Source organism: Somniosus microcephalus, chromosome 3 (assembly GCF_052327205.1).
Source record: "Somniosus microcephalus isolate GS21.2 chromosome 3, FLI_Smic_1.0, whole genome shotgun sequence".
Taxonomy (NCBI): Eukaryota; Metazoa; Chordata; class Chondrichthyes; order Squaliformes; family Somniosidae; genus Somniosus; species Somniosus microcephalus.
Genome location: NC_140989.1, coordinates 180,836,563 through 180,861,800, shown reverse-complemented (window position 1 = coordinate 180,861,800; position 25,238 = coordinate 180,836,563). Strand labels below are relative to the sequence as shown.

General features: G+C 47.3%; 1 protein-coding gene across 2 annotated transcripts in view; it reads right to left on the bottom strand.

The window, feature by feature from the left end:
- Positions 1 to 25,238, bottom strand: part of prkn (parkin RBR E3 ubiquitin protein ligase) — a 2,088,612-nt gene that overhangs the window by 188,424 nt on the left and 1,874,950 nt on the right. For both annotated transcript variants that reach the window (XM_085981987.1, XM_085981988.1), the window contains one exon: positions 7,922 to 8,071. In XM_085981987.1, coding sequence (XP_085838113.1) covers positions 7,922 to 8,071 — 150 coding nt within the window. The remainder of the gene's footprint in view (positions 1 to 7,921; positions 8,072 to 25,238) is intronic.

Sequence of the window (25,238 nt, the reverse complement as noted above, 5' to 3'; positions counted from 1 at the left end):
GTTGCCAGAGATGGATTTTTTAAAACTTATAGGCCTAGAAATTCAGTTGCGTTCGCCAGCCGTTAGCGCCTTAGGAGGAGTAGATCTCGAGCGCTAGGCACTTAGCGGCCGGGCGCAGAACGATTTGCGCCTACGCCCAACTTCAGTAGACATTTAGCGCCGGCGCAAAGTGTTTGCGCGCGCTCAGCTGTGCGCGCAACTTATGACGTCATTTTGTCGTGCAACGCCCTTTGTGCGCCCCAAACCGGAACTTCAGTCGCGCCCGCCCAATGTGGGCGTGGCGGTGTTAAGAACTGTGAAGTGGAACGCAGCAGAGGCCCTGCGGGCCTCGGGGAGCGCTAATTAAAGGGCACTTAGACTGAACTATAAAGGCCAGCCATTTTGCTGCAATGACTTTAGTGCAACGGATTTCTGGGCAGAGACCAAGGAAGACACCTTACTGATTTGGCCCAACATAGGAGTGGTATTTTTGGCTTCTGGCCAGAGCTTGGAAATTTGACTCATTGTGATTTCACTGTTTGCAAGTATATTATGGGGGCTGCATGGGGTTCCAACCCTCAGTTCCAGCATTATGTGCGAAGGGCTCGCAGACGCTGTGTGAGAGGGGCAGCCATGCCTAGACGCAGAGGGGGCATCAGGCGTCGGCAACGTAGGCCTTACCCACTCAGGGAATACCGCCAGCAGGTGTCCTATCTCACCATGACTGCCACGCAGTGTGTTAAGAGGCTGCGCTTCAGAAGGGAGGTGGTTGCAGAGATCTGCCAGCTGCTTCACAGAGATCTGCGTCCACAGCTGATGTGCAGGACGTCTCTGTCGGTGGAAGTGAAGGTCACGGTGGCTCTGAACTTTTATGCAAGCGGCTCCTTCCAAGCCGCTGCTGGGGACATAGCTAACATCTCCCAGTTCGCCGTGCATCGCTGCATCCGGCAGGTCACCGATGCCCTTTTCACAAGGAGACACCAATTCATCTCCTTCCCCATGACCCTAGAGAGGCAGGAGCAGCGTGCAGTCGGATTTGCGAGGATCGCCGACTTCCCCATGGTGCAGGGCGCCATTGACTGCACGCATGTGGCTTTGCGGGCACCTATCGACAATGCCGAGGATTATCGCAACCGGAAGGGCTACCATTCCCTCAATGTACAGTTGGTGTGTGACCACAGGCAGCGCATCCTAGCTGTCAATGCCCGCTTTCCAGGCAGCAGCCACAATGCATTTATCCTGCGACAGACTACTGTGGCTGACATGTTCCAGGCACAGCCTCCCCCAAGAGGATGGCTTATCGGGGACAAAGGCTATCCTTTGTGTACATGGCTCGTGACCCTGCTCCGCGCGCCCAGGACCCCTGCTGAGGAGGCATACAACGAAAGCCATCAAGCCACAAGGAACATCATAGAGCAAACGATTGGCGTCCTCAAGCAACGGTTCCGCTGCCTGGATCACTCCGGCAGATCTCTGCAGTATTCGACGGATAGAGTCTCCCAGTTCGTCATCGTTTGCTGCATGCTGCACAACCTGGCTATCCGCAGGACTCAGGCACTGCCACCTCACGTTGGACCACCACCTCAGGAGGACGAGCAGGAGGACCATGAGGAGGAGGAGGAGGAGGAGGAGGAGTACCAGCCCAGGAGGGAGCCACAAGGTCCAAGGGCCGTCCGTCGGCGGCTTATTGAACGACACTTCTAGGCCCCCTGTCAGGGAATGGCTTGCGGCAATGAACGCACATGAATGCAGCCGCTCCGCAAGCCCTCAGCCGGTTAACGCAACAACCACTTGAAACATCACACATGGACAAGCTGAATAAAGAAAAAGCTTTATTGAACAAACTCAGGGCCCTTCCCACATGAAACCGAAAAACAGACAACACCCCCAAAAAACACTCAAATACATATCTCACTCCCACAACCTGGGGAGGAATAACAAAACTTGTCCATCCAAATGGCCTTCATCCTCGGCCTTACCAAAAGAACCCCCCCATAGACAAGACAACCACCCCCATATAAAAAAACATTTGCCAACACACTCTACTTTGTGTGCCGAGAGGGCGAGTCCTTGTCCAGGCTTTTCCGGCCCCTGGCCGACCTGCTGCTCCGCCTCAACCTGGGCCCTGTGCGTGCTGCAAGGCTGGGGGAAGGCTCCTGAGGGGCACATTGCGTGACAGCAGATGCCCTTGGGGGTCGGCCTAGACGAGCTCTGGCCCTCGAGGGGCCAGCTGCTGACTGCTGCAGCTGTGGCTGGGCAGCATCAGTCCCTCCAGCAGCTCGTCGCAGCTTCGCTGGGGGAGTGGCAGTGGCGGCTGCAGCAATGGGGGCAAGCTGGCTGATGCCAGGCGCTCGCTGCTCGCCTGAGACACTGGCACTCGGACGGGCTGGCACTGCAGCAAGCGCAGCAATCTGGTGAAGGCCAGACCGCTGTGCTGCTGCAGCGCGGCGGGTGCCCTGGCGATGCCTGCCTGACACAGCGAGTGTGGCAGCAGTGAGTGCCCGTACTGCCCTGGTCTGTGCCCGCATCAGACCAGCCAGTGACTGCACGGCACCACTGATCAACTGTCCACTCGCTGCCTGTGCTGCCCTGAATTCGTCCCGACTTGCGTCCTGTGCTGCCCTGAATTCGTCCTGACTCGCGACCTGTGCTGCCCTCAATTCGGCCCGACTCACGTCCTGTGATGCCCCGAATTCGGCCCGACTCGCGTCCTGTGATGCCCCGAATTGTTCGAGACCCCTGGCCTGTGCTGCCGCGAGTTGTTCGAAACCCCTGGCCCGTGAGGCCCAGAAATCGGACACACTATGAGCCAGGGACTCGATGGCCTCAGGCAACAGTGCCACAACCCCCATGAACTCGGTGTGCCGACGATCCGAGTCTGCGGACATTTGATCAAGGAGGCGCACCTCCTGGGCGAGGACCGTCTCCGGACTGGAGGCCGGACTCTCCCTCTGGGGAGAAGGCCGCCGAGCTGGCCGACCCTTCCCGCGTGGCTGGACACCACTGGGCCCAGCAACTACACTCCCCTGCAACACTTCCCCCCTCTGGGGAGAAGGCAGCCGAGCTGGCCGACCCTTCCCGCGTGGCTGGACGCCACTGGGCCCAGCAACTACACTCCCCTGCAACACTTCCCCCCTCTGGGGAGGAGGCAGCCGAGCTGCCCGACCCTTCCCGCGTGGCTGGACGCCGCTGGGCCCAGGAGCTACACTCCCCTGCAACACTTCCCCCCTCTGGGGAGAAGGCAGCCGTGCTGCCCGACCCTTCCCGCGTGGCTGGACGCCACTGGGCCCAGGAGCTACACTCCCCTGCAACACTTCCCCCCTCTGGGGAGAAGGCAGCCGTGCTGCCCGACCCTTCCCGCGTGGCTGGACGCCACTGGGCACAGGAGCTACACCCCCCTGCAACACTTCCCCCTGACTCTCCTCCAGGGAAGACGTGTCCCCTCCATTGCCATCCCCTGGCGCGGATGAGGGTTCCCCCGATGTGCCGCCTTCCTCTTGCTCCTCCTCGTCCTCCTCTTCCGAGGGGCTGACACTCGCAGCTTCAGGGACCTCCTCCTCACCAGCTGAAAGCAGGAAGGCACAAGAGTAGCTTTAGAGTGAGGACAGGGCGTCAGCGAGGGAGGCATGAGTGGTGGCATTCTGCGCATTGGTTGGACAGTGGCAAAGGATGTAGATCTGAAGTGCAAGGGGAACGAGAGAGGTCCAAACGGTCATGTCCTTACCATTGGGGCCCAGCACAGGGTCGGCATCTCCAATTGCAACGGGGCCAATCACCCGGGCACCCATGAGTCGACCCACGCACTCCTCCAGGTCACTGAGCTGCTGGAACTGGGCACGGCCTCCCCCGGTGACAGTCCGGCTCTTCAGATTCTGGGCCAGCTTGGCCTGCAAGAGAAAGGACGGCCTCTAAGTACAGTGTGGTGCCCTGTTGTTGTGTGCACTGCCTCCCATGGTCGAATAGCTTGGCCAGTGTGGTGCCCTGTTGTTGTGTGCACTGCCTCCCATGGTCAAATAGCTTGGCCAGTGTGGTGCCCTGTTGTTGTGTGCACTGCCTCCCATGGTCGAATAGCTTGGCCAGTGTGTAAAGTGCAGAAAGTGCAATTGATGTTCATGCCAGTGCCATAGCTGCTGGATGAGGGCTGGCCATTAGGCCTTTGAGGTCCCTTTGCCCATAATGTGAGGTGCACATGCAAGGATGAGGAGGACACTGGAAAGGGTACTCACCCTGACAATCCGAGTGAGGTCGTTAAACTTTTTCCGGCATTGGACACCAGTCCTGGGGACATCGCAGGTGGCTGTGACCCTCTGGGCGATATCCCTCCAGGCTCTCCTGTACACCCTCTTGGGAGGCTTCTTGCCACTGTCCGGGAACAAGATATGGCTTCTCTTCTCCAAAGCCCTAACCAGCACCTTTAAATCATGGGCAGAGAAGCGCTGCGCTCGCTCACGGGCCCTCTGCATCCTTCCTGGCACTATTTCTCTCCAGCAGCAGTGTTTAGGCCTAGCTGGAGGGCTGCAGTATCCAGGGCGTGGCAGCAGACCAAGTCGACCCTTCCCCCTTTAAGAGCTGGCCGGCGCCAGGGTGTCTGCTGTCAATCAAAACATGACCGCACCTGCGCTGCGCCCGGCCTCGGCGGTATCAGTCTGCACCGCCAGCTTAGTGCCTAAAGATAGCCGTGCAACGCCAGTTTTAGCGCTCGAGCAAACTCCTTGGCCAAAGCTACTGAATATCGGCGAAGTGGCCTCCACTTTCCGGCGGGCGCAAACTTTAGCGGCCGCCCGACTTTACCGCCCCAAAAGTGGCTATACTGAATTTCTAGGCCATAATACTTATGTTCTGCTAGGATCAGCTCAAAAGAGGTTAAGTCTATGCTACCTGAGGCTTCTCAGTGGGATGGGATGGGGGGGTGGGGGTCATAGCAGCTCTATCCCAGAAATTATGGTGGTGCCAACAACACTTAGAATCATGGAATCATACAGCACAGAAGGAGATCATTCAGCCCATCGTGCCTGTCCCAGCTCTTTAAAAGAGCTATTCAGTTAGTCCCACTCCCTTGCTCTTTCCCCACAGCCCTGCAAATGTTTCCTTTTCAAGTATATATCCAATTCCCTTTTGAAAGTTACAATTGAATCTGCTTCCACCGTCCATTCAGGCAGTGCATTGCAGATCATCATAATTTGCTGCATAAAAAAAAATTCTCTTCATCTCCCTTCTGGTTCTTTTGCCAATTATTTTAAATCTGTGTCCTCTGGTTACCGACCCTCCTGCCAGTGGAAACAGTTTCTCCTTATCTGCTCTATCAAAAGCCTTCATAATTTTGAACATCTCTATTAAATCTCCCCTTATCCTTCTCTGCTCAAAGGAGAACTTACAAAAGGTACTGCAGCTGTGAACAATGCGAAGACCCCAGGGGTCGATTAGCTGAAACGGTCATATCACTGATAAATATTTGAAGCCATCAATAAAGATTGTCTCCTTTTGTCTTTATGCAGCATTAGGAATGTAGCAATTGTGGATTCATTACATCATGAAAGGGATATTGTCTACACAGAGACTTAAGGATCAATTCATAGGGAGGACTGTCTCTCTCTCTGTCTCTCACTCCCTCTTCGTCTCAGCACAGAGTAATTTGTATTTTCACAGTAGTAACATTAAGCTGCCTTTTAAAAGGTGAACCCACGATTGGAGACCCAGTGAGGTGCAGCTTTATTATTTATCATTTTTGAGAAGCGTAGAAAGAGATTGTTCTCACTGTGATAACTGTATACCTTTCAAGCATGCAAAATAATCCAGCTCATGGTGGGAAGCTCTGCCTCAGCTTGGTGAAGTGTTATTTCAGTCCACCTTCTGTAAAGGGAGGAATTCACATGGTGGCACGTGTCATATCTCATTAGCTGGCACTTGGAGCGAGCATCTATTGCGATCACTGGGCCATGCTAATGATTAACAGGACAGTTGACAGAAAATTATGCCTTCTGTATCATAGGGATGTGAAGTCCGCTTACAGCAGTGATTGGTGAGAATAACCAGCGTAAAAACTGGAAAGAGCCGTAGCTAGATACGCTTTAGAGCACTGGCATTGCTGGATCAATGAGCATTTATTGGTCAGACCCAACTCTTGGAAACACTATGCTTGGTGCAAATCTGGCACAATGGATGGTGTGATTGGTCTGTTTTGCAGCCTGAGCCTTTTCTAGTGCATGTTTATCTTAGCTGTTAAAAATAAAGATAATCTTGTAGCACCAGGTGTGATTAGCAACAATCATTTCATTCATCATATCACGGTACCCTACTCTATGTATACTATACACCAGCCCTTTAATGCACAAATTAGTGATCTGCACACTGACACGACCTGTCCTGCATTCTTTCACTGTTACATAGTTGAGACCTAAACTCCAAAATTGAGCCAAACATTGGAACAATAAATACTGTGGCACCAAAATTCACCAGAAATGGCACATGCGGCCACTCATAAGAACATAAGAAATAGGAGCAGGAGTAGGCCATCTGGCCCCTCGAGCCTGCCCCGCCATTCAATAAATTATGGCTGATCTGATCTTGGCCTCAACACCACTTTCCTGCCCGTACCCCATAACCCTTGACTCCCCTGTAGCTCAAGTATCTGTCTATCTCCGCCTTGAATATATTCAGTGACTCCGCCTCCACAGTTCTCTGGGGTAGAGAATTCCAAAGATTCACGACCCTCTGAGAGAAGAAATTCCTCCTCATCTCCGTTATAAATGGGCGACCCCTTATTCTGAAACTGTGCCCCCTAGTTCTAGATACCCCCACGAGGGGAAACATCGTCCCTGCATCTACCCTGTCGAGCCCCCTCAGAATCTTATATGTTTCAATAAGATCACCACTCATTCTTCTAAACTCCAGTGAGTATAGGCCCAACCTGCTCAACCTTTCTTCATAAGACAACCCCTTCATCTCAGGAATTACCCTAGTGAACCTTCTCTGAACTGCCTCCAATGCAAGTATATCCCACCTTAAATAAGGAGACCAAAACTGTATGCAGTACTCCAGGTGTGGTCTCAGCAGCGCCCTGTACAGTTGTAGCAAGACTTCTCTACTTTTATATTCCATCCCCCTTGCAATAAAGGCCAACATTCCATTTGCCTTCCTAATTTTTGCTGTACCTGCATACTAACTTTTTGTGTTTCATGTACGACCAGGTCCCTTTGTACTGCAGCATTATGTAGTCTCTCTCCATTTAAATAATAATTTGCTTTTTTATTTTTCCTACCAAAGTGGATAACCTCACATGTTTCCACATTATACTCCATCTGCCAAATTTTTGCCCACTCACTTAACCTACCTATATCCCTTTGCAGACTGTTTGTGTCCTCCTCACAACTTGCTAACCCACCTATCTTTGTATCATCAACAAATTTGGCTACAGTACACACGGTCCCTTCATCCAAGTCAGTAATATAGATTTTAAATAGTTGAGGCCCCAGCACTGATCCCTGTGGCACCCCACTAGTTACAGTTTGCCAACTGGAAAATGTCCCATTTATCCCGACTCTTTGCTTTCTGTTAGTTAGCCAATCCTCTATCCATGCTATTACCCCCAACCCCGTGAGCTCTAACCCCCTGAGCACTCAGGGAAAGTAAATTAGCCTGGGATTTTGCTGGAGGGGCGGGGGGCGGGATTGGATGCTCGTCCTAGATCCACCCTCCAAGATCTTCCCAGGAATGTCTGGTGAATCTGTGTGTTCTTTTTAGAACAGTGCAATTTACAATGTTGGCGTATTAATAGTCAACGGGCAGGTTTTGCCTTTGTGCAATAATGTACAACGGGTGATAACAAATCGACAGCCCATTTTACCTCTTTCCCGATTTTTATTGCCATTGAAATCAATTAAAATTTTAATTAGAAAGATCAGCATTACACCAGAACAGGCAAATGTTTTGTGTTGGATCTTACCCCGCAGCCTATTCCATCTTGAGGCAGACACTCTATCCTGCGTAGACCTGCATCTGGAAGGAAACCAGCTCCACAGCCTGGTCTTGGACACAGCACCCCACCCATCTGTAGCACGTATTCCTCCGCTCCATAGTGCTGATAGCGATCATACTGCAAATGGGAGATATTCAGCAATTAAACCACTGGGCACTTTGTAATTGGACTTAACCAGTACAGAGCAGCTTATAGCATAAAAAAATAATAACAGAAAATGCTGGAGTTACTCAGCAGGTCAGGCAGCATCTGTGGAGAAAGAAACAGAGTTAACGTTTCAGGTCGATAACCTTTCGACAGAACTGTTCTACTGTTGTAATGTAGGAAATGAGGCAGCTAATTTGCTTACAGTAGGGTCCCACAATGGAGCAATGAGATAAGTGACCAATTTATCTGTTTTAGTGATGTTGGTTTAGGGATAAATGTTAGTCAGAACACCAGGAGAGCGTCCTGCTCTTCTTCAAAATAGTGCCATGGGATCTTTTGCATCCACCTGAGAGAGCAGAAGGGACCTCGGTTGAACATCCAAACATAGACAAAGGAGCTGAATTCCAGAGGTGAGGTGAGAGTTGTATTGATTTCTTTGTGGGTTCAATGACGAGACATTTATGAAAGAGAATCTAAAGCTTGTTCAACTCTGGTTAACAGCCTTACAGGAGACACCATGCTAGAAATCCATCTAAAACAAAACCAACACTAAACTGCTTGTCTCTGTCACATGCCCTCTGCTGGTCAGGCATAAGTAATCAATCAGGCAACTATGCTGGTAAGGCATCATAATCAAACAGGCAAATACCATCACTATTTGCTGATATCATTACATCTCCCTTTCTTACAACAGAAGTATTTTACTTTTAACTAACAACATGTTTTCTTTGTATTAATCTGCATTTTAACTGTAACACTTAATGAACTTACATTATCATTATCATGATCAAGGTTTTTTAACCTTGCTTTGTGTGTTCACATGAAATATGTAAATACACTAAAACTTGAAGAAAGAATAAGATAACATTACTTCCTTCTATAACAATAGTCCTTAAATTTGCTCAATGAGTCTCTCAGGAGGCTTCACGTGTCTTGAGGATTTTCTGATTGATTGTCCTTGAATCTGAGTTGTTGCCTCCGACGATGATTTCTCAGCTGTGTGATTAGGTTGTTCAACAGTATCAGTCTTTTGACCTGCTGTGTGATCAGGTTGTTCAACAGTATCAGTCTTTTGACCTGCTGTGGCTGGTCCCCTGAGATCTCAACGATTTCTTCGCAGAACAGCACCCTCATCTGTCTGAATGGTGTATGATCTTGGTTGAACTTCACTCAGGACAGTTCCCTTCTGAGTCCATATGTTTGTTTTGTCTTTGAACCTTACTTGGTCACCAGTATGGAGTTCAGGTAGGTTTTGTGTTCCTCTGTCATAGTAGTACTTTTGCTTTTCTTTCTGTTGTTCTTTGAACTTCCTCACTTTCTCCCCCTCTTTTGTTTTCAGGAGGTTCTCCGGGATGGGTAGGTTTGACCTTAGCCGACGTCCCATAAGGAGTTGGGCTGGTGATATACCACACTCGAGCGGCGTTGTGCGGTATACAAGCATGCTTTGGTAGAAGTCAGTTCCACTGTCTTTTGCCTTGTACATCAGTCTTTTCACTGGACCAATTTTTCCACTAGTCCATTGGACTGTGGAAAGTGAGGACTTGACATTGTGTGGACAAAGTCCCACTCTTTGGCAAAGTGTCGGAAATTTGCATTGTAAAACTGTGACGTGATTTCCTCATGTGTAGGAAGCTTGAAGTGCTCTCTCTTTATTGCTCTGTTTAGATCTCTTGGATCCAGGCAAATTCTGAGCTTTCCATTCTTTTTGTCCACAACGACGAGGGAACTCACCCACTCAGTTGGCTCATCTATCTTCTGAATCACGTTCAGGCTTTCCATCCTGTCCAACTCTGCCTTCAGTTGCTTTTGAAGAGCAAACGGAACTTTTCTGCATGGATGTATGACCGTTGGCATACTTTTATCTACTCTGATCGTGTGTTCTCCTGGAAGTTTTGAAGAAGGGTCCAACCCGAAACGTCAACTCAAATTTCTCTCCACGGATGTTGCCTGACCTGCTGAGTTTTTCCAGCATTTTCTGTTGTTATTTAAGCCTGTATAGTGTCTTGTATCTGTTAGTTCACCTCCAGACTTTGTTCAGTAAACACCTGTGAAACCAACTCCTGCCTTTCGTGTCTCCATTAGCACACGGATACAACACATACCATCATCTGTACCACAAGCTTCACACACTGCCCAAAGCACCACACCCCCAACACTCACACACCAACAATCTCTACCTACCAACACTCACACCCACATCTCACACCTTGCACACAATGGCAGCTATTCAACTACAGCAGGCACAAGGGTCATTAGTTATTAGAATGAATGTGCTATGTGTGATATGTTTATGCATAAATTTATTCATGGAGTTTGCAATATTTTCTGATCGCTCTCATTTCAGCTTTGCACCCAGGAGGACGCTGTGATATGGCATGACCCAGGGATGGTATGATGGGCATGTGGTGAGCAAAAGGGATCTGGGGTTTAAGTCATCCTGATGTGAGGCTGGAGGTTTGTTTGGAGGAGGCAGCAGAGTTCTGTGACCACCACCTTGGTGATGCGGAGCCGTTTAATACACTGCTCCTCGCTTAAAATGAAGGTAAGAGAAGTGCTGTCGGAATACCCTCGGAGGGTGAGGCCTCCTGGTGAGAGCCCTGATGGCCTTCCTCCTCCCTCTGGCCACATGTTCCAGTCTTTCCTGCTGCCTCCGCTCCCTCCGCCATAGATCCTGGAGGGCCAGGTAGACTGCCAGTACATGTAAGCCAAGTGCAGCACTTTGATATTTTTAAAGAATAAATGTAATGACTTTTTAATTACCACAACACTCCTGATGCAAAAGAACCGTTAAATTACTGAATTAAACTGTTGCACAATGTCAAACTCACAAGAAAACATGGAAGGACCAGCATTTATTGCCCATCCCTAATTGTCCTTGAGAAGGTATGCAACTGAGTGGCTTGCTAGGCCATTTCAGAGGGCAGTTAAGAGTCAACCACATTGTTGTGGGTCTAGAGTCACATACAGGCCAGACCAGGTAAGGATGGCAGATTTCCTTCTCTAAAGGGACATCAGTGAACCAGATAGGTTTTTACAACAATCTGGTAGTTTCATGGTCACCATTACTGATACTAGCTTTCTATTCCACATTTTTAAAATGTATTATTTAATTACTGTAACTGAATTTAAATTCCCCAGCTGCCGTGGTGGGATTTGAACTCATGTTCCCCAGGCCTACTGACTTACTAGTCCAGGTCTCTGGCTTACTAGTCCAGTAACATAACCACTATGTTACCGTACCCGATGATGTCACAAAGATACTCTTTAAATTCGCATTTTGCCAAGCTGGTTAGCCTATTTGTTAAGCCACTAATCATGTCATGCACTCCTTCCACCCATTTCTTGGTGCCACTACAGCTTCATTGTTGGTCTTGAGCTTGAGTATCTAATCACACCTCTTAGGTCAACATCACTCAGACCAGCAGCCTCCCAATCTAATTTCTATAGCATACACATATCGATCTAAAGGGTGTGATTTGTACTACCAACGTCAGGCTACATATTACTGTCAATCTATCAAGTGAAGTCAGCCACATATATAAGATGTCAGCACATTATTAGGTATCATTTCTTTAACTGCATTGCTTGACTGGGCCATATTTCCCTGAATTAGGCCCGATGGGTACATTCTTAATTTCACCTAGCACATCGTATCCTAGTTATATTCAGATGTTGTTATGCGACTTGTTCATGTGTTTCCTCCTACTTACTTATAATTAGTTGTTTGATAGGTTTTCACTCAGCAGAGTGGATTAAATAAATGGTTTCAGTCATGTTTTAAAGCAGGACAGATGGGAATACGGTAACAGAAAATGCTTTTAAAATTAGGAATGATTTTGAGGGATAGCTCGTTAGTTGTTATGAGTATTCAAAAACAGAACCATCATCATTATTAATATCCTGTTGCCTGTGGATGAATCACTTGATTGTTTCAGTTTTATTTCTCATTAGTTAAGTGTGAACAGGTAAAACTTACTGGAGCATCCCTGCTTCCACGGGAATCAGCTGTCTAAAGCCCCATGTTCAACTCCATGCATCAAACACCAATCACCACTATGGTGGATAACCACAACACTCCCTTCAAATCTCCCGTACATTGAATCAGGCTATTGTTACAAAAAATAAAAATAATACTTTTACTTTTCATTATTACATAGCATCTGAAGGGGGTGAAAACCAATTTCATTACAGCTCATGATGATAGGTTTCTGACAGCAGTATAGATGGGGGCCATGACTGGTATTTGTAAGTGGTTGGAAGAGGACCAAGACTATCAGAAAAAAATATATGTCAGCGACGAATTCTGAAAGTAGCTTGCAGGGAAGTTCTGAATAAAAGTCCTAAATTTAATACATGTTTATTTAAACAGAATCTTTTCATAGCACTAAGTCCTATTGCAGCTATATTTGGTTAAGAAGGAAAGCTGCAAGTTAGTTTAATCTTTTATAAGTTTTACATTCCTTGGCATTCACGATATAGAAACCTGTACAGCTGGGACAGAGTACTATCTGATATTCAGGTAAAGAGCTGCTTGCTCTCTGTAAGCCATAAAGAAAAAAAAGAGAGACTTGCATTTATATAGCACCTTGCACGACCACTGGATGTCTCAAAGCACTTTACAGCCAATGAAGTACTTTTGCAGTGGAGTCAATGTTGTAATGTAGGAAACGCAGCAGCCAATTTGCGCACAGCAAGCTCCCACATACAGCAATGTGACAATGACCAGATAATCTGTTTTTGTTTTGTTATGTTGGTTGAGGGATAAATATTGGCCAAGATACCGGGGATAATTCCCCAGCTCTTCTTCAAAATAGTGTCATGGGATTTTTTTACATCCATCTGAGAGAGCAGACAAGGCCTCGGTTTAATGTCTCATCCGAAAGACGGCACCTCAAACAGTGCAGCACTCCCTCAGCACTGCACTGGAGTGTCAGCCTAGATTTATGCGCTCAAGTCCCACTCCAGGAACTTGAGCGCATAAATCTAGGCTGACACTCCAGGTTGTGGGTTCAAGTCCCACTCCAGGGACTTGAACCCACAACCTTCTGACTCAGAGGTGAGTGCGCCACCCATTTAAAAAAAATTATTAATATACTTTATTGAACATTAAGAACATTTACAACATCGTGATCATTTCATTGTATGATACAAATCAATTCCGCTGCTCTGCACAGCCATTCCGACACCACATTTTAACATCAAAACCTGAAGTTTGATTTGTCTCCTGTAACATATATTAATCGATTGTACTTTAAAAATTGGTTGTAAAATACTGTCTTTAAATTCCTTTCTGAATAAAAAAACCACAGAGCCTTATAATGATCTTTTAGCTTATATTTAAAATACTCTTTTAGATTGATTCTCCTCCCCTTAAAAATCAGAGCATTCCTTCTTTGCACAATCACGAATCTAGCCAAACTGAACATTAAATTAATTGCCGCTCCGCTAGACTCGGGCAGGCTCTCCTGCAATCCCCATCTCAAAATTGAGTCCCACGGGATTCCCATTCTCACTCTTCGGTCCCCACCCAGCAAAAAAGCTTCACACAACTGTCGAACATAGTACTTAAAGTCACTTAACTGCGGACATAACACCAGTAAATGGGACAGAGTCTCATCCCGTGTCCCACACATTGGGCAAGTTGCCGCCTCCACTCGTCCAATCTTGCACAAGACCGTCATGGTAAAAATCCGGTTATGAGCCAATTTGAAATCCAGTTCAATCCATTCTGGGCATTTAAATTTCGCCCACACTCCCTTCCAAATCCTGTTGAAGTCCAGCTGTGGGTATATACTCTGCCAAAACTCCTGACCAGCAGGTGTCTTGAATCTCCATTCTCTAAATACCTCATAGAAATCTCGAGTATTACAGTTGTCAAATTGGATCAACTCTGCCCCTTTCTCCAGCACAAAGCTTGGAAAAGCAGGACGCATTTTACTTCCTTTGGAGATTTCTGTTGTGTCAGTACCTTTCTACCTAGACACAATTTAGGACTCAGAACTCAGAGATTCAAACATGAAGTGCTTTATTGGAAGGAAAGGAAGTTCTGGAAAGTTCCGAACAAAGAGAGCTAAAACTTAACAGAGAACACCCAACCATTTATCTCCTGTGACAGCGCCACTACAGGTGGGAGGAGAACACACAATAGAACACACAATACATAACATTTCCTCCCCTCTTAAATGGAAGGTCCACATTATTCCTCAACAGGTAAGTTACTTTCAATGCACTCAACGAACCTAGGGTAGAGGTAGACTGCCTCAAACCCTGACTTTACCCTGGGGTTTATTCTGCCCCAGTCTTGTGGGTAAGTCACTAAGCCTACAGATCCAAGCGTCTTGGAGGCCGCCGCTCTCTGACAGGATACCGGCGGTCATTGCTGGCTTCCACAGCAGTAGGCATTGACACAGGCTTGGATGGAGAAGGTGCCTGTGTCAGTTGAAAGTCAGGAGTTTGCACAGGTGGAACAGTCTCTTTGACTTCCTGTGTTGGAGAAGAGCACTGTGGCAAAGGATGCTGGTTTGCGGTATCATCCGGAAACAGTTCAGGCCAACCAGCTGTTGGAGCCTCTGTGGCTGTCTCTGCTCCTAGCAACAGTTGATCTGTGTGTCTTCTCCAGACGATGTCCTCAGCAGTCTCAACCGTGTAAGACACAGGGCCCGTCTGCGCGATCACCGTAGCAGGAACCCATTTCGGTCCAGTGTTGTAGTTTCGAGCTAGGACGTGCTCTCCCGGATGAAACCGTCTCTCCTTGGCTCTGTTCTCTCTCTTTTCAACTTGAGCTTGTTGTTGACAATGGACAACCTGTTCTGCCCTTGAAGGTTTGAGTAAGTCAAAACTTGTCCACAACTGCCTCTTCATCATGAGCGAAGCAGGGGAAGTTTTGGTTGTGGCATGCGGCTCGTTCCTGTAGGACAACAGGAAGCTGTTCAGACGTTGGTGGATTGAGCCCTGACCTTGCGATGCCTTCAAGGTGTGCTTCAAAGTTTGCACAAACCTTTCTGCCTGGCCGTTAGTAGAGGGATGATAGGACGCAGACCTGATGTGTTGGACACCATTCACATGCAGGAAGGTTGCAAACTCCTGTGATACAAATTGTGGACCGTTGTCACTTACGAGTTGTTCTGGTGAGCCATAACGGCTGAACATCTCACCAAGTTTCTCAACTGTTTTCTCTGCCATGGTAGACCTCATCACAGCGACCTCCGGCCACTTGCTACGAGCGTCCACAACCACCATAAACATCTTCCCTTCGAAAGGACCGGCGAAGTCCACATGTACTCGCTGCCACACTTCTGTAGGCCAATCCCAGGGGTGTAGGGTTGCCAGCTGTGGAACATTCCGGACCCTTTGACATGGGAACATGTTTTGGCTTTCTCCTCAATATTCCCATCGAGACCTGGCCACCAGAAGTAGCTTCTTACCATTTCCTTCATCCGAACCATCCCACTGTGGCCTGTATGAGGTTATTGCAGTATAGGTTCCCTCAGAGGTGGCGGAATGATGACACGGCGTCCCCAAAGAAGACAACCTGCCTGGACGGAGAGCTCATTTCTTTTTGAAACGTAAGGTTTCAAACTAGGAGAATCTCCTATCGCTCTCCCTCGAATGACATCGTCCATTACCTCAGACAGGACTGGATCGTTGCGGGTGTACCTTCGCACCTGAACTGCAGTGACAGGTGCTCCCTCCACTTGTCTAAAGTAGAAGATGTCTATCTGACGAGGCTCTGGGGGAGTAACAGGCAAGGGTAGCCTCGAGAGACCGTCTGCGTTGCCGTGCAAGTCTGATTTGCGATATTTGATGTCGTATGTGTGTCCTGACAACAGTAAAGCCCACTTTTGCATCCTGCTTGCAGCGAGAGATGGAATTCCGGTGTGGGGCCCGAAGATTGAAGTCAATGGACGGTGGTCCGTCAGGAGTGTGAACCTTCTCCCAAACAGGTACTGATGAAATTTTCGAATTCCAAAAACGATTCCCAAGGCCTCGCGCTCGATCTGCGCATAGTTACTCTCAGCCTTGTTCAAGGTGCATGATGCGAAGGCGATAGGTTTCTCTTCGCCCGAAGGCATGATGTGGGATATGACTGCTCCCACACCATATGGTGATGCATCACATGCTAGCTGCACGGGTAGCTTTGGGTCGAAGTGTGTCAGGACCTCCAAATTCAGCAATGCTTTCTTTGCTTGGGCGAAAGCTTCGTTGCACAGTTCAGTCCATTTCCATGTTTTGCCTTGACATAGCAACTGATGTAACGGCTTCAGCAATGTTGCTAAGTCTGGAATAAACTTCCCATAGTAGTTAAGTAGCCCCAGAAATGAACGTAACTGGCTCACATTCTGGGGTGCTGGGGCCTCCACGATCGCCTTGACCTTTGACGGTGCCTTATGCAGGCCAGTAGCGTCAATCACATGCCCCAGGTACTCAACTGAAGACTGAAAGAATTCACATTTGTCTTTACGAACTCTGAGTCCGTACTCTTTCAGTTGTTGTAGTGTCGCATCCAAGTTCAGAAGATGATCCTCCTCATTTGTCCCAGTGACAAGGATGTCGTCCAGGTAGCACTGGACTCCTGGCAGTCCACTCAAAATCTGATCCATTGCCCTTTGGAATAGAGCAGGGGCCGACGTAATTCCAAACGGAAGGCGGCAGTACCTGTATAGCCCCTTGTGTGTCACAATTGTCAGCAGCTCCTTTGATTTGTCATCGACATGCATTTGTAGATAAGCCTGGCATAAGTCTATTTTGCTGAACTTTTGCCCTCCGGCCAGGCCCGTAAAAAGATCATCAATGAGGGGAAGAGGGTACTGTTCCGCAGACAGCACCGGGTTAATAGTCACTTTAAAATCCCCGCAGATTCGAACAGATCCATCCTTTTTCAGGACAGGAACAATGGGTGTGGCCCATTTGCTCATGCTCACTGGCTCCAGGACTCCATTCTCGACTAAGGCCTCCAAGTTAGCCTCAACTTTTGGCCTAATTGCATAGGGTACAGGTCGGGCTTTGTGAAACTTCGGCTTGCTGTCAGGTTTAATGTCCAGTCTCACGCTGATCTTTTTCATGCTCCCAAGTTCCCCATTGAAGAGTTCTGCATGTTTGTTTAACACTGCAGTCAGACCTGACTCCCGTTTTGACATCATGCGGACTGCAGGCCAGTCCAGCGTGATTTTCTCTAGCCACGCACGTCCCAGTAGCGATGGGTAATTTCCCTTTACCACATATAGTGGCAGTTTTGCAGTCTGTCCGTTCAATTTAACTGTCACCTCAATGACGCCTCTCATGGCCACAGGTTCGCCGGTATACGTCTTTAGCACAATGTTTGTTGGCTGAAGGGTAAGATGCTTTAGCATTTTGTTGTAGACAGTGTCTGAAACAAGGGACACAGCCGCGCCTGTGTCCACCTCCATCCGCACTGATTGTCCCTCCACCAGTGGTGACACCCAGTAGCCATTTGAACCACCTGCAACCATCAGTATGTGCACCTCTTCCTCCTCAGAGGTGTCGCTCCCCTCTGTTTTGCTTGTTCCATCATACTGCACTGAATGAACACTCTTTTTCCTCTCTTGTCCAAATACAGACATTTTGCTTCCATGCTTCCCAGCTCTGTCTGTTCTTTTTTTACCTCTACAGGCGCGTTCAATGTGACCCTTTTTGCCACAATTTCGGCATTCCAGCTCCGTACACCAGCAGTCATTAGCATGATGGCCCGTTTTCCCACAACGGTAACATGTGCCGTTCCGCGCACCTTTAGGCTCAGACGACACCTTGTGAACTCTCCCTGTTGAACTCAACTGGTGAGCCTCCTTTTCCGCCATCTCCATGGAGACACTAACTTCAATGGCCTTTTCAAGAGTAAGGTTGTCCTCAGTAAGAAGGCGCTTCAGTGTGGCTGCATTTTGCAGACCACACACAAGTCTGTCTCTAATGGTGTCATTCAGCACCTCCTTGAACTGGCAGTGTTCCGACAACCTTTTTAAAGCAGCAATAAACATTGTCACTGATTCCCCCTCCTCTTGATTCCGTTTGTGAAATCTAAATCTCTCAGCAATAACCAGAGGTTTTGGTGAAAAATGTGCTCCAAGAATTTCCACTAGTTGCTTATATGTTTTAGTTCCTGGCTTATCTGGCTGCACGAGGCTGCGAAGTAAATTGAAAGTCTTTGGCCCGATTACACTCAAAAAGGTAGGCACGACCTTTTCATTTGCCACCGCATTCGCCAATACAAAATAGTCAAAACGTTCCGTATATGTGCTCCATTGCTCCACATTTTCATCAAAATCACCGATGTTTCCTAATATAGTAGCCATCTCACGTTTCAAATTAAATTTTCTGTTTACTCACTGCACCCGTAACGTACGCAGATTCATTCCACCCTCGTCGCCACTTGTTGTGTCGGTACCTTTCTACCTAGACACAATTTAGAACTCAGAACTCAGAGATTCAAACATGAAGTGCTTTATTGGAAGGAAAGGAAGTTCTGGAAAGTTCCGAACAAAGAGAGCTAAAACTTAACAGAGAACACCCAACCATTTATCTCCTGTGACAGCGCCACCACAGGTGGGAGGAGAACACACAATAGAACACACAATACATAACAATTTCCGCATTTATTTCTTCCATCCAATCCTGTGGCATTGCCCTCACAATCTTCTCATACATGATTGCTATTGCTTTTCCCTCTACTTCCTGATCCTCCTCCCACACCATATCCCTCACTATCCCTTCCGGCAACCAACCTAGAATTACCTCGTATAATACATCTCTCACAGATATAATCCCAGCTTTTATAAAAGCTTGATTAAATAAAACCTCTCCTTCGATGTTGACCCACCTGTTCAAAAATAAGGGCTGTTCTAAAAATTCCTCAGCCCCCTTGGGCATAAACTGCACACTCTTTAAAAATTGGGCCCAAGTCTCTACAACCCCCTTATAAAACCTAGGGAGAAGTTTAATCGATTTCAAAAACATATTGTTGTATTCCATATACAATATCCCCTGCCCTCCTATCCCACTTCATTAAAAAAAATGCTCAAAACAACTCTTCCAAAAACTTGTATTTGACTTCTGAAGAAATCTCTTCACCCATTTGATTCTAAAGGATTTCTTCTTCAAATCAATATCTGGGAAATTGAGTCCTCCCTGATTTCTCCATCCAATGATGGTATTGTAAGCCACCAAGGCTGGTTTCCCTTCCCATAAAAACCTCACACAAGCCTCTCGGATGGACTTTTCCACCCACTCAGGAATATCCTCCACCATCAATAAGTACCATAGCTTAGATAGCAGGAGAGCAGACACCACTGTCGCTCTTCCTTGCACTTTCAACTACCTTCTTTCCCATCTTCCCAAAATCTTTTTAATTTTCATAACCTTCGGTTCCCAATTTAATCGATCCACTTCATCCCTGTCTTTCTTGCACCCCATATGCACCCCCAGAACTTCCAAAACCTCCACCACCTTAAAGGGACATTCCCCCAACCATTCCCCCCTACTCCCCCCTGCAACCAGGCATTGGGACTTACTATAATTCACTCTGGCTCCTGAAGCTCTACAATATTCCTCCACTACATCCATAGCTTTCCTCACTGACTCCCTATTTCTCAATGTTAAGGTTGTGTCATCTGCATATTGGTGTATCACCGACACCAGCCCAGAACTGGGGACCACAATCCCCACTACACCTTGTTTCTTTCACATCATGTAACCTAATGGTTCTGCTACCAATGTGTACAACAATGGGGACAGGGGACAACCCTGACCTCTGTATCGGAAAATACTTGGATAAAAAACCATTACATTTAACACAGCTAAATATGTTTGAATAAAAAATCCTTATCCACTGAATGAAATTTTCCTTGAAACCAAATGCTTCCAGAACCTTCAATAAAAACTCATGAGAGACCCTATCAAAGGCTTTCTCTTGATCTATCTTTATTACATAAGCCTCCCTCCCACTCGCTTCCATGAGCTCTATTGCATCTCGGATTGAGACCAGAGTCTGCGATGTCCCGGCCTATGACTCCATAGGACTGAGAGGGCCAAACTATCTCCAGTAACACCTCCTTCAAACGATTTGCCATAACCCTCGCCAAGATCTTATAATCCACATTTAATAATGTGATGGGCCTCCAATTCTTCAGATCCCGTCTATCCCCTTTATTTTTATAAGCTAAGCTTATGATACCTCTCCTCATAGATGGGGCCAGGCTTCCCTCAATTTTAATTTCCTTAAAAACTTCTAAGAGCAATGGACTTAAAATCTCGAAAAATTCTTTATAAAATTCTGCACTTAGTCCATCGGATCCTGGGTTTTTACCCCGCTTCATTCCACTTGTTGCTACTTTTATTTCCGCTAATCCTACTTCTTTGTCACACATGCTTCTCTCATCCTCCTTTAAATCCTCTTCAATAAAAGCAGTAACCTTCTCCATCGCCAAATTGGAAATGTCTTCTTTTGTATATAACTCTTGATAAAAGCTGCTAGCCGCCTCTAAAATCTCCCCACTTTCATGAATGATCTTCTCCCCAACCTTCAACTCTTCAATTAACGATAATCTCTGTCACAGCTTCTCTTGCTCTAGAAAATATCTAGTGCATCTTTCACCCTCCAATGCATCTCTAGCCTTTGCATGGAGAATGGCCCCCTTGCATTTTTCAGCTTGCAATAATTCCCACTCTTCTTTTAGCACCCGGAACTTAGTCTCAGCTCCCTTATCCCCTCCGTCAACTGCTTTTCAGACATCCGGAAACCTTTTGTTTATATTCTCTTCTCGACGCCGGTTAGCTGCCGCCCTCTTTTTCCCATAACGTACCGAAAAAACTTTTACCTCATATTTGAAATTGTCCCACCAAACTCTTCTTTCTTTCAAGAACAAAGGTTCCTTCTGAGCATTCTTTATTATATTTATAATCCCTTCTTTATAAGCAATTTCTTTCAGGTATTGATTGTTTAAAATCCACACCCTTGAACCGATCTTAACTCTGCTGTTCCTAATTCTAAGAACCAAAGCCGAGATCACTAAAAAATACTTTTTTATAATAAATCTCCATCACCTCAGAACTTAACCCTTCCCGCATTAACACAAAATCTATTCGGCTCTGCTTTAAAACATCACCCACCCAACCTGCTCTGGAGAACTCCCTTTTTATGGGGTTCCAGTCCCTCCATAAGTCTCTCAAATTTAAATTTGCCATCATTTTTACAATCATCCCTCTGGAGTTATCCTTAAAGGTCATCTGGGCTGAAATGTCCATCCGAGATAAAAATACATTAAAATCCCCCACTATACAAGGATTTTCTACCTCTGCCGCTTCAGTGAATAACCCCCGAAAAAACTCGCGACGCTTGCAATGGTTGTTCGGTACATCGATATTAAAGAGATCGCAATTAAATTCCTCCATTTTTACCCTTAGCTGTAAAAATCTCCCCTCAGTGTCCTTGTCCACCAAGGCAACGTTCTCTTTTATGGACGGACTCGCCAAAACAGCCACCCCTCTACGGTTATTGTTTGCACAACTTGCAAACACCTCTCCCTTCCAAACCTTCTGAACTCTTTCTAGGCTATCCTCATCCCAAAAGGTTTCTTGCAGACACAAGTCCGAACCTTTAAAACCCTGCAACAACTGCTGCAATTTCTTCTCACCCCTCAGTCCGTTCACATTAATCGAGACCAATGTAATCATGGCTCCAAAGAAGGGAAGTATGCCTGATAATCTCCCCTTCATTTAATCTCTGGCTCTTCCCTCCTCTCATGCTCCTTCTCAACTTTTCAGGCAGCTGTTGCTTTTTCCTGCAGCCTCCAGCTCTTTTTCACCTCCTGTTTGAACCCTCCCTGCTGTTTCAGCCTCTTCCTTGCATTAAGTTTGGGCCCAGGAGCTGCCCTTTCTCCCTCCTTCTGCCCCTCACTAATCTTTCCCTTTCCACATGATGCCACCCCACCCCCGACTTCCATGTCTCTGTCCCCCTCTAATTCCTCACTCTCAAGCTCTTCTGCAACCCCCTGTGCCTGCTCCCCGTCAGATACATCATCTCCCATAGAGAGTCTTCCTGCTATTGCGATTTCTCCAACAGTGCCACTCCCTTCGACCTCATCTCCACCTCTGACCTTTGCTCCCTGATCCTTCTCTTTATGGGACAATTATTATGTCCGTGTATAATTGAGACACGGACTGCAGGAGTTGATTATAACAAGTCTTTACTGAATGGAGACAACCTGGAAACTGAAACTACAGAAGCCTGCTAGGGCCTTTTATAAAGGGGTGGTCACTGCCGGTACTGCAGTCTGAGACCATCTGAGGGTTGAAAATGGAGACGCGAGGTTGATGATCAGTTAGTACAGTAAATTTCTGACCGTGCAGGTAGTGATTGAACTTCTTCACCCCCCACACCAGGCTGAGGGCCTCTCTGTCAATCTGGGCGTAGTTACGCTCGGCTGAAGTTAACGAGCGTGACACAAAAGCTATCGGCCTCTCTGAACCATCAAGGAATTTATGTGACAGTACCGCCCCAATGCCGTAGGGAGACGCATCACACGCCAGTCTTATCGGTAGTGATGGGTTGTAGTGAGCCAATACTTCTCTTGAAGTGATTAGGTCCTTACTCTTCTGAAAGGCCCGCTCGCATTCATCGCTCCATTTCCATGCTACTCCCGTTCGTAGTAGGGCGTTCAGTGGATGCAGAATTGTGGACAAATTCGGCAAAAACTTATGGTAGTAATTCACCAATCCGAGGAATGACCTCAGTTGCGACACATTTTCAGGCGCTGGAGCCTTAACTACCGCTTCAATTTTGTCAGGGGACTTATGCAACCCCTCTTCATCAATCACGTGGCCACAATACGATATCTGTTTCTTAAAAAACTCGCACTTGGGGCGATTGGCTCGTAGCCCATGTTCACGTAGTCGAGTGAGCACCTGCTCTAGGTTGGCAAGGTGTTCACTGTCATCTTCACCTGTCACTAGGATGTCGTCCAAGTAACACTGAGTCCCCGGAATCCCTTGCAGGACTTGTTCCATCGCTCTTTGCCATATCGCCGGAGCTGATGCTACTCCGAATACCAGTCGATTATACTGGTAAAGACCTTTGTGAGTGTTTATCGTGAGATACTTCCTGGAGGATTCTTCAACCTCCATCTGGAAATATGCTTGTGCTAGGTCAATTTTTGTAAAACGCTTCCCTCCAGATAGTGAGGCAAAGATATCTTCTATCCTTGGAAGAGGATATTGTACTGTGTGAAGGACTGGGTTCACCATCACCTTGAAGTCCCCACAGATGCGAACCTTCCTTGGCTCCTCAGACTTATTGTTTAACGTTTTCTTCATGACAGGAACAATGGGTGTCGCCCACTCGCTCCAGTCTACCTTAGATAACACGCCTGCATTCTCCAGATTCTCCAGCTCTGCCTCGACGGCTGGGCGAATTGCATATGGTACCGGTCTTGCTTTGAAAAACTTGGGAATTGCATTCTCCTCTATTTTTATCAAGGCGGTTACGCCTTTAAGAGTGCCCAGTTCTTGTTGAAATACCTCTTTGGCATCAGCTAAGATTGTTGACAATCGTCCAGGAGTGACGTCGTCATCCTTTTTACCAGCCACCGTCAGTGCCTGAATGGAGTGCCAGTCTAAACTTATCTTTCTGATCCATTCACGTCCCAATAACGGTGGTCCACCATCTTGCAGAATGTAGAGATACAATTTCCGTATTTTCTTGCCGTTGTATTCGACAGGCACCCTTATTTTTCCTCTGGGGTATACTTTTTGCCCCATATACGTCCTCAAGACAATGGATGTCTCTCTCAAGGGTATGTGTGAGAATAGCCGCTCGTAGTCTCGTCGATTCATGATAGTTAGAGCTGATCCTGTATCCAATTCCATTTTGACTTGGGACCCTGCTATCGTGAGGGTGACCCAAATGGTTCGGTGATCCTCTTTTGCGATTATGTTGTGAAGTTTGAGACAGCTTAGTCTCTTGTTCCCGGATTCACTATCGCTCATCTGGTCCTCGGAACTACTGTCCGTCATCTTTTGTACTTTCCTGTACGGTTCCTTAGTAGCCTTTTTGTTGTCGTTGGTCTTCTTCCCAGACCTGCAAACTCGTGCAATGTGTCCCATCTTTCCGCATTGCCTGCATATTTTGTCCTTGGACCAGCAGTCCTTCTGGTCATGGTTTGTTCTGCCGCAGCGATAACATTTTGCAAATCCCCATGTCATTTCGTGGGTGCCGTATTCCTGTGGCTTTTGTTGTATTTCCGCAGCTCCCCTTGCTGCTGCTTCGTACGATACTGCCACGCTGAAAGCCTTATTTAGCGTCAGCTCTTTCTCTGAGAGTAACCTCTTCTGGTTTCCTTCACTCAGCAGTCCACAGACAAATTTGTCCCGTAAGGTATCTGCCAGTCCTGCTCTGAACTGGCAGTGCTTTGATAGCATGCGTAGTTCCGTGAGGTAATCAGCATTGCTCTCATTTTTATGCTGATTTCTCCTGTGGAATTTAAATCTTTCTGCTATCAGCAGTGGTGTAGGATTTAGGTGTTCCTGTAGGATAGCAGCAATTTCGTTAAAACTCTTCGCCTTCGGTTTGGCTGGAGTAATCAGGTCCCGCAATAGGCCATATGTTCTTGCGCCCATTAAATTTAGCAATACCGATGCGTTTTTCTCATCGGCTATTTCGTTTGCCTCGCAATATACCTCGACTCTTTCCACATACGTGGTCCAGTCTTCTATTGCATTATCGAAGGCAGTGATATCGCCAGTCTTTGGCATCTTGAAAATCTAAGATGGCGCCTCCCGTGCTTTTCCTTCTTCCCCGTCGAGTTAAGATGGTGCCTCCCGCGCTTTCCCGCCACTGCCGCTGCTGCCAACGCTGTTGCTGGCGATTATATTTATTTTACTATCCTGTAATGGTGACGCCCTATGGTCTTCGCGCCTCCCCGATCGCTGCTGCCAACGCCGCTCTCCGCGGTATTTTTATTTTTCTATCGTGCTTCAATATTTGCTCCGTTAATTGAAGAACCGTTCCCGTCGTGGAGCGGACCCTCTGGGACACTTCCCTCCCTCTTCTTAGGTCCGAACGCTGCCCGGCTTCGAAGCACCGGCCGCGCCCTGTGTGCTCCACCCTCTCTCTCTCTCTTTGTTTCCCGAC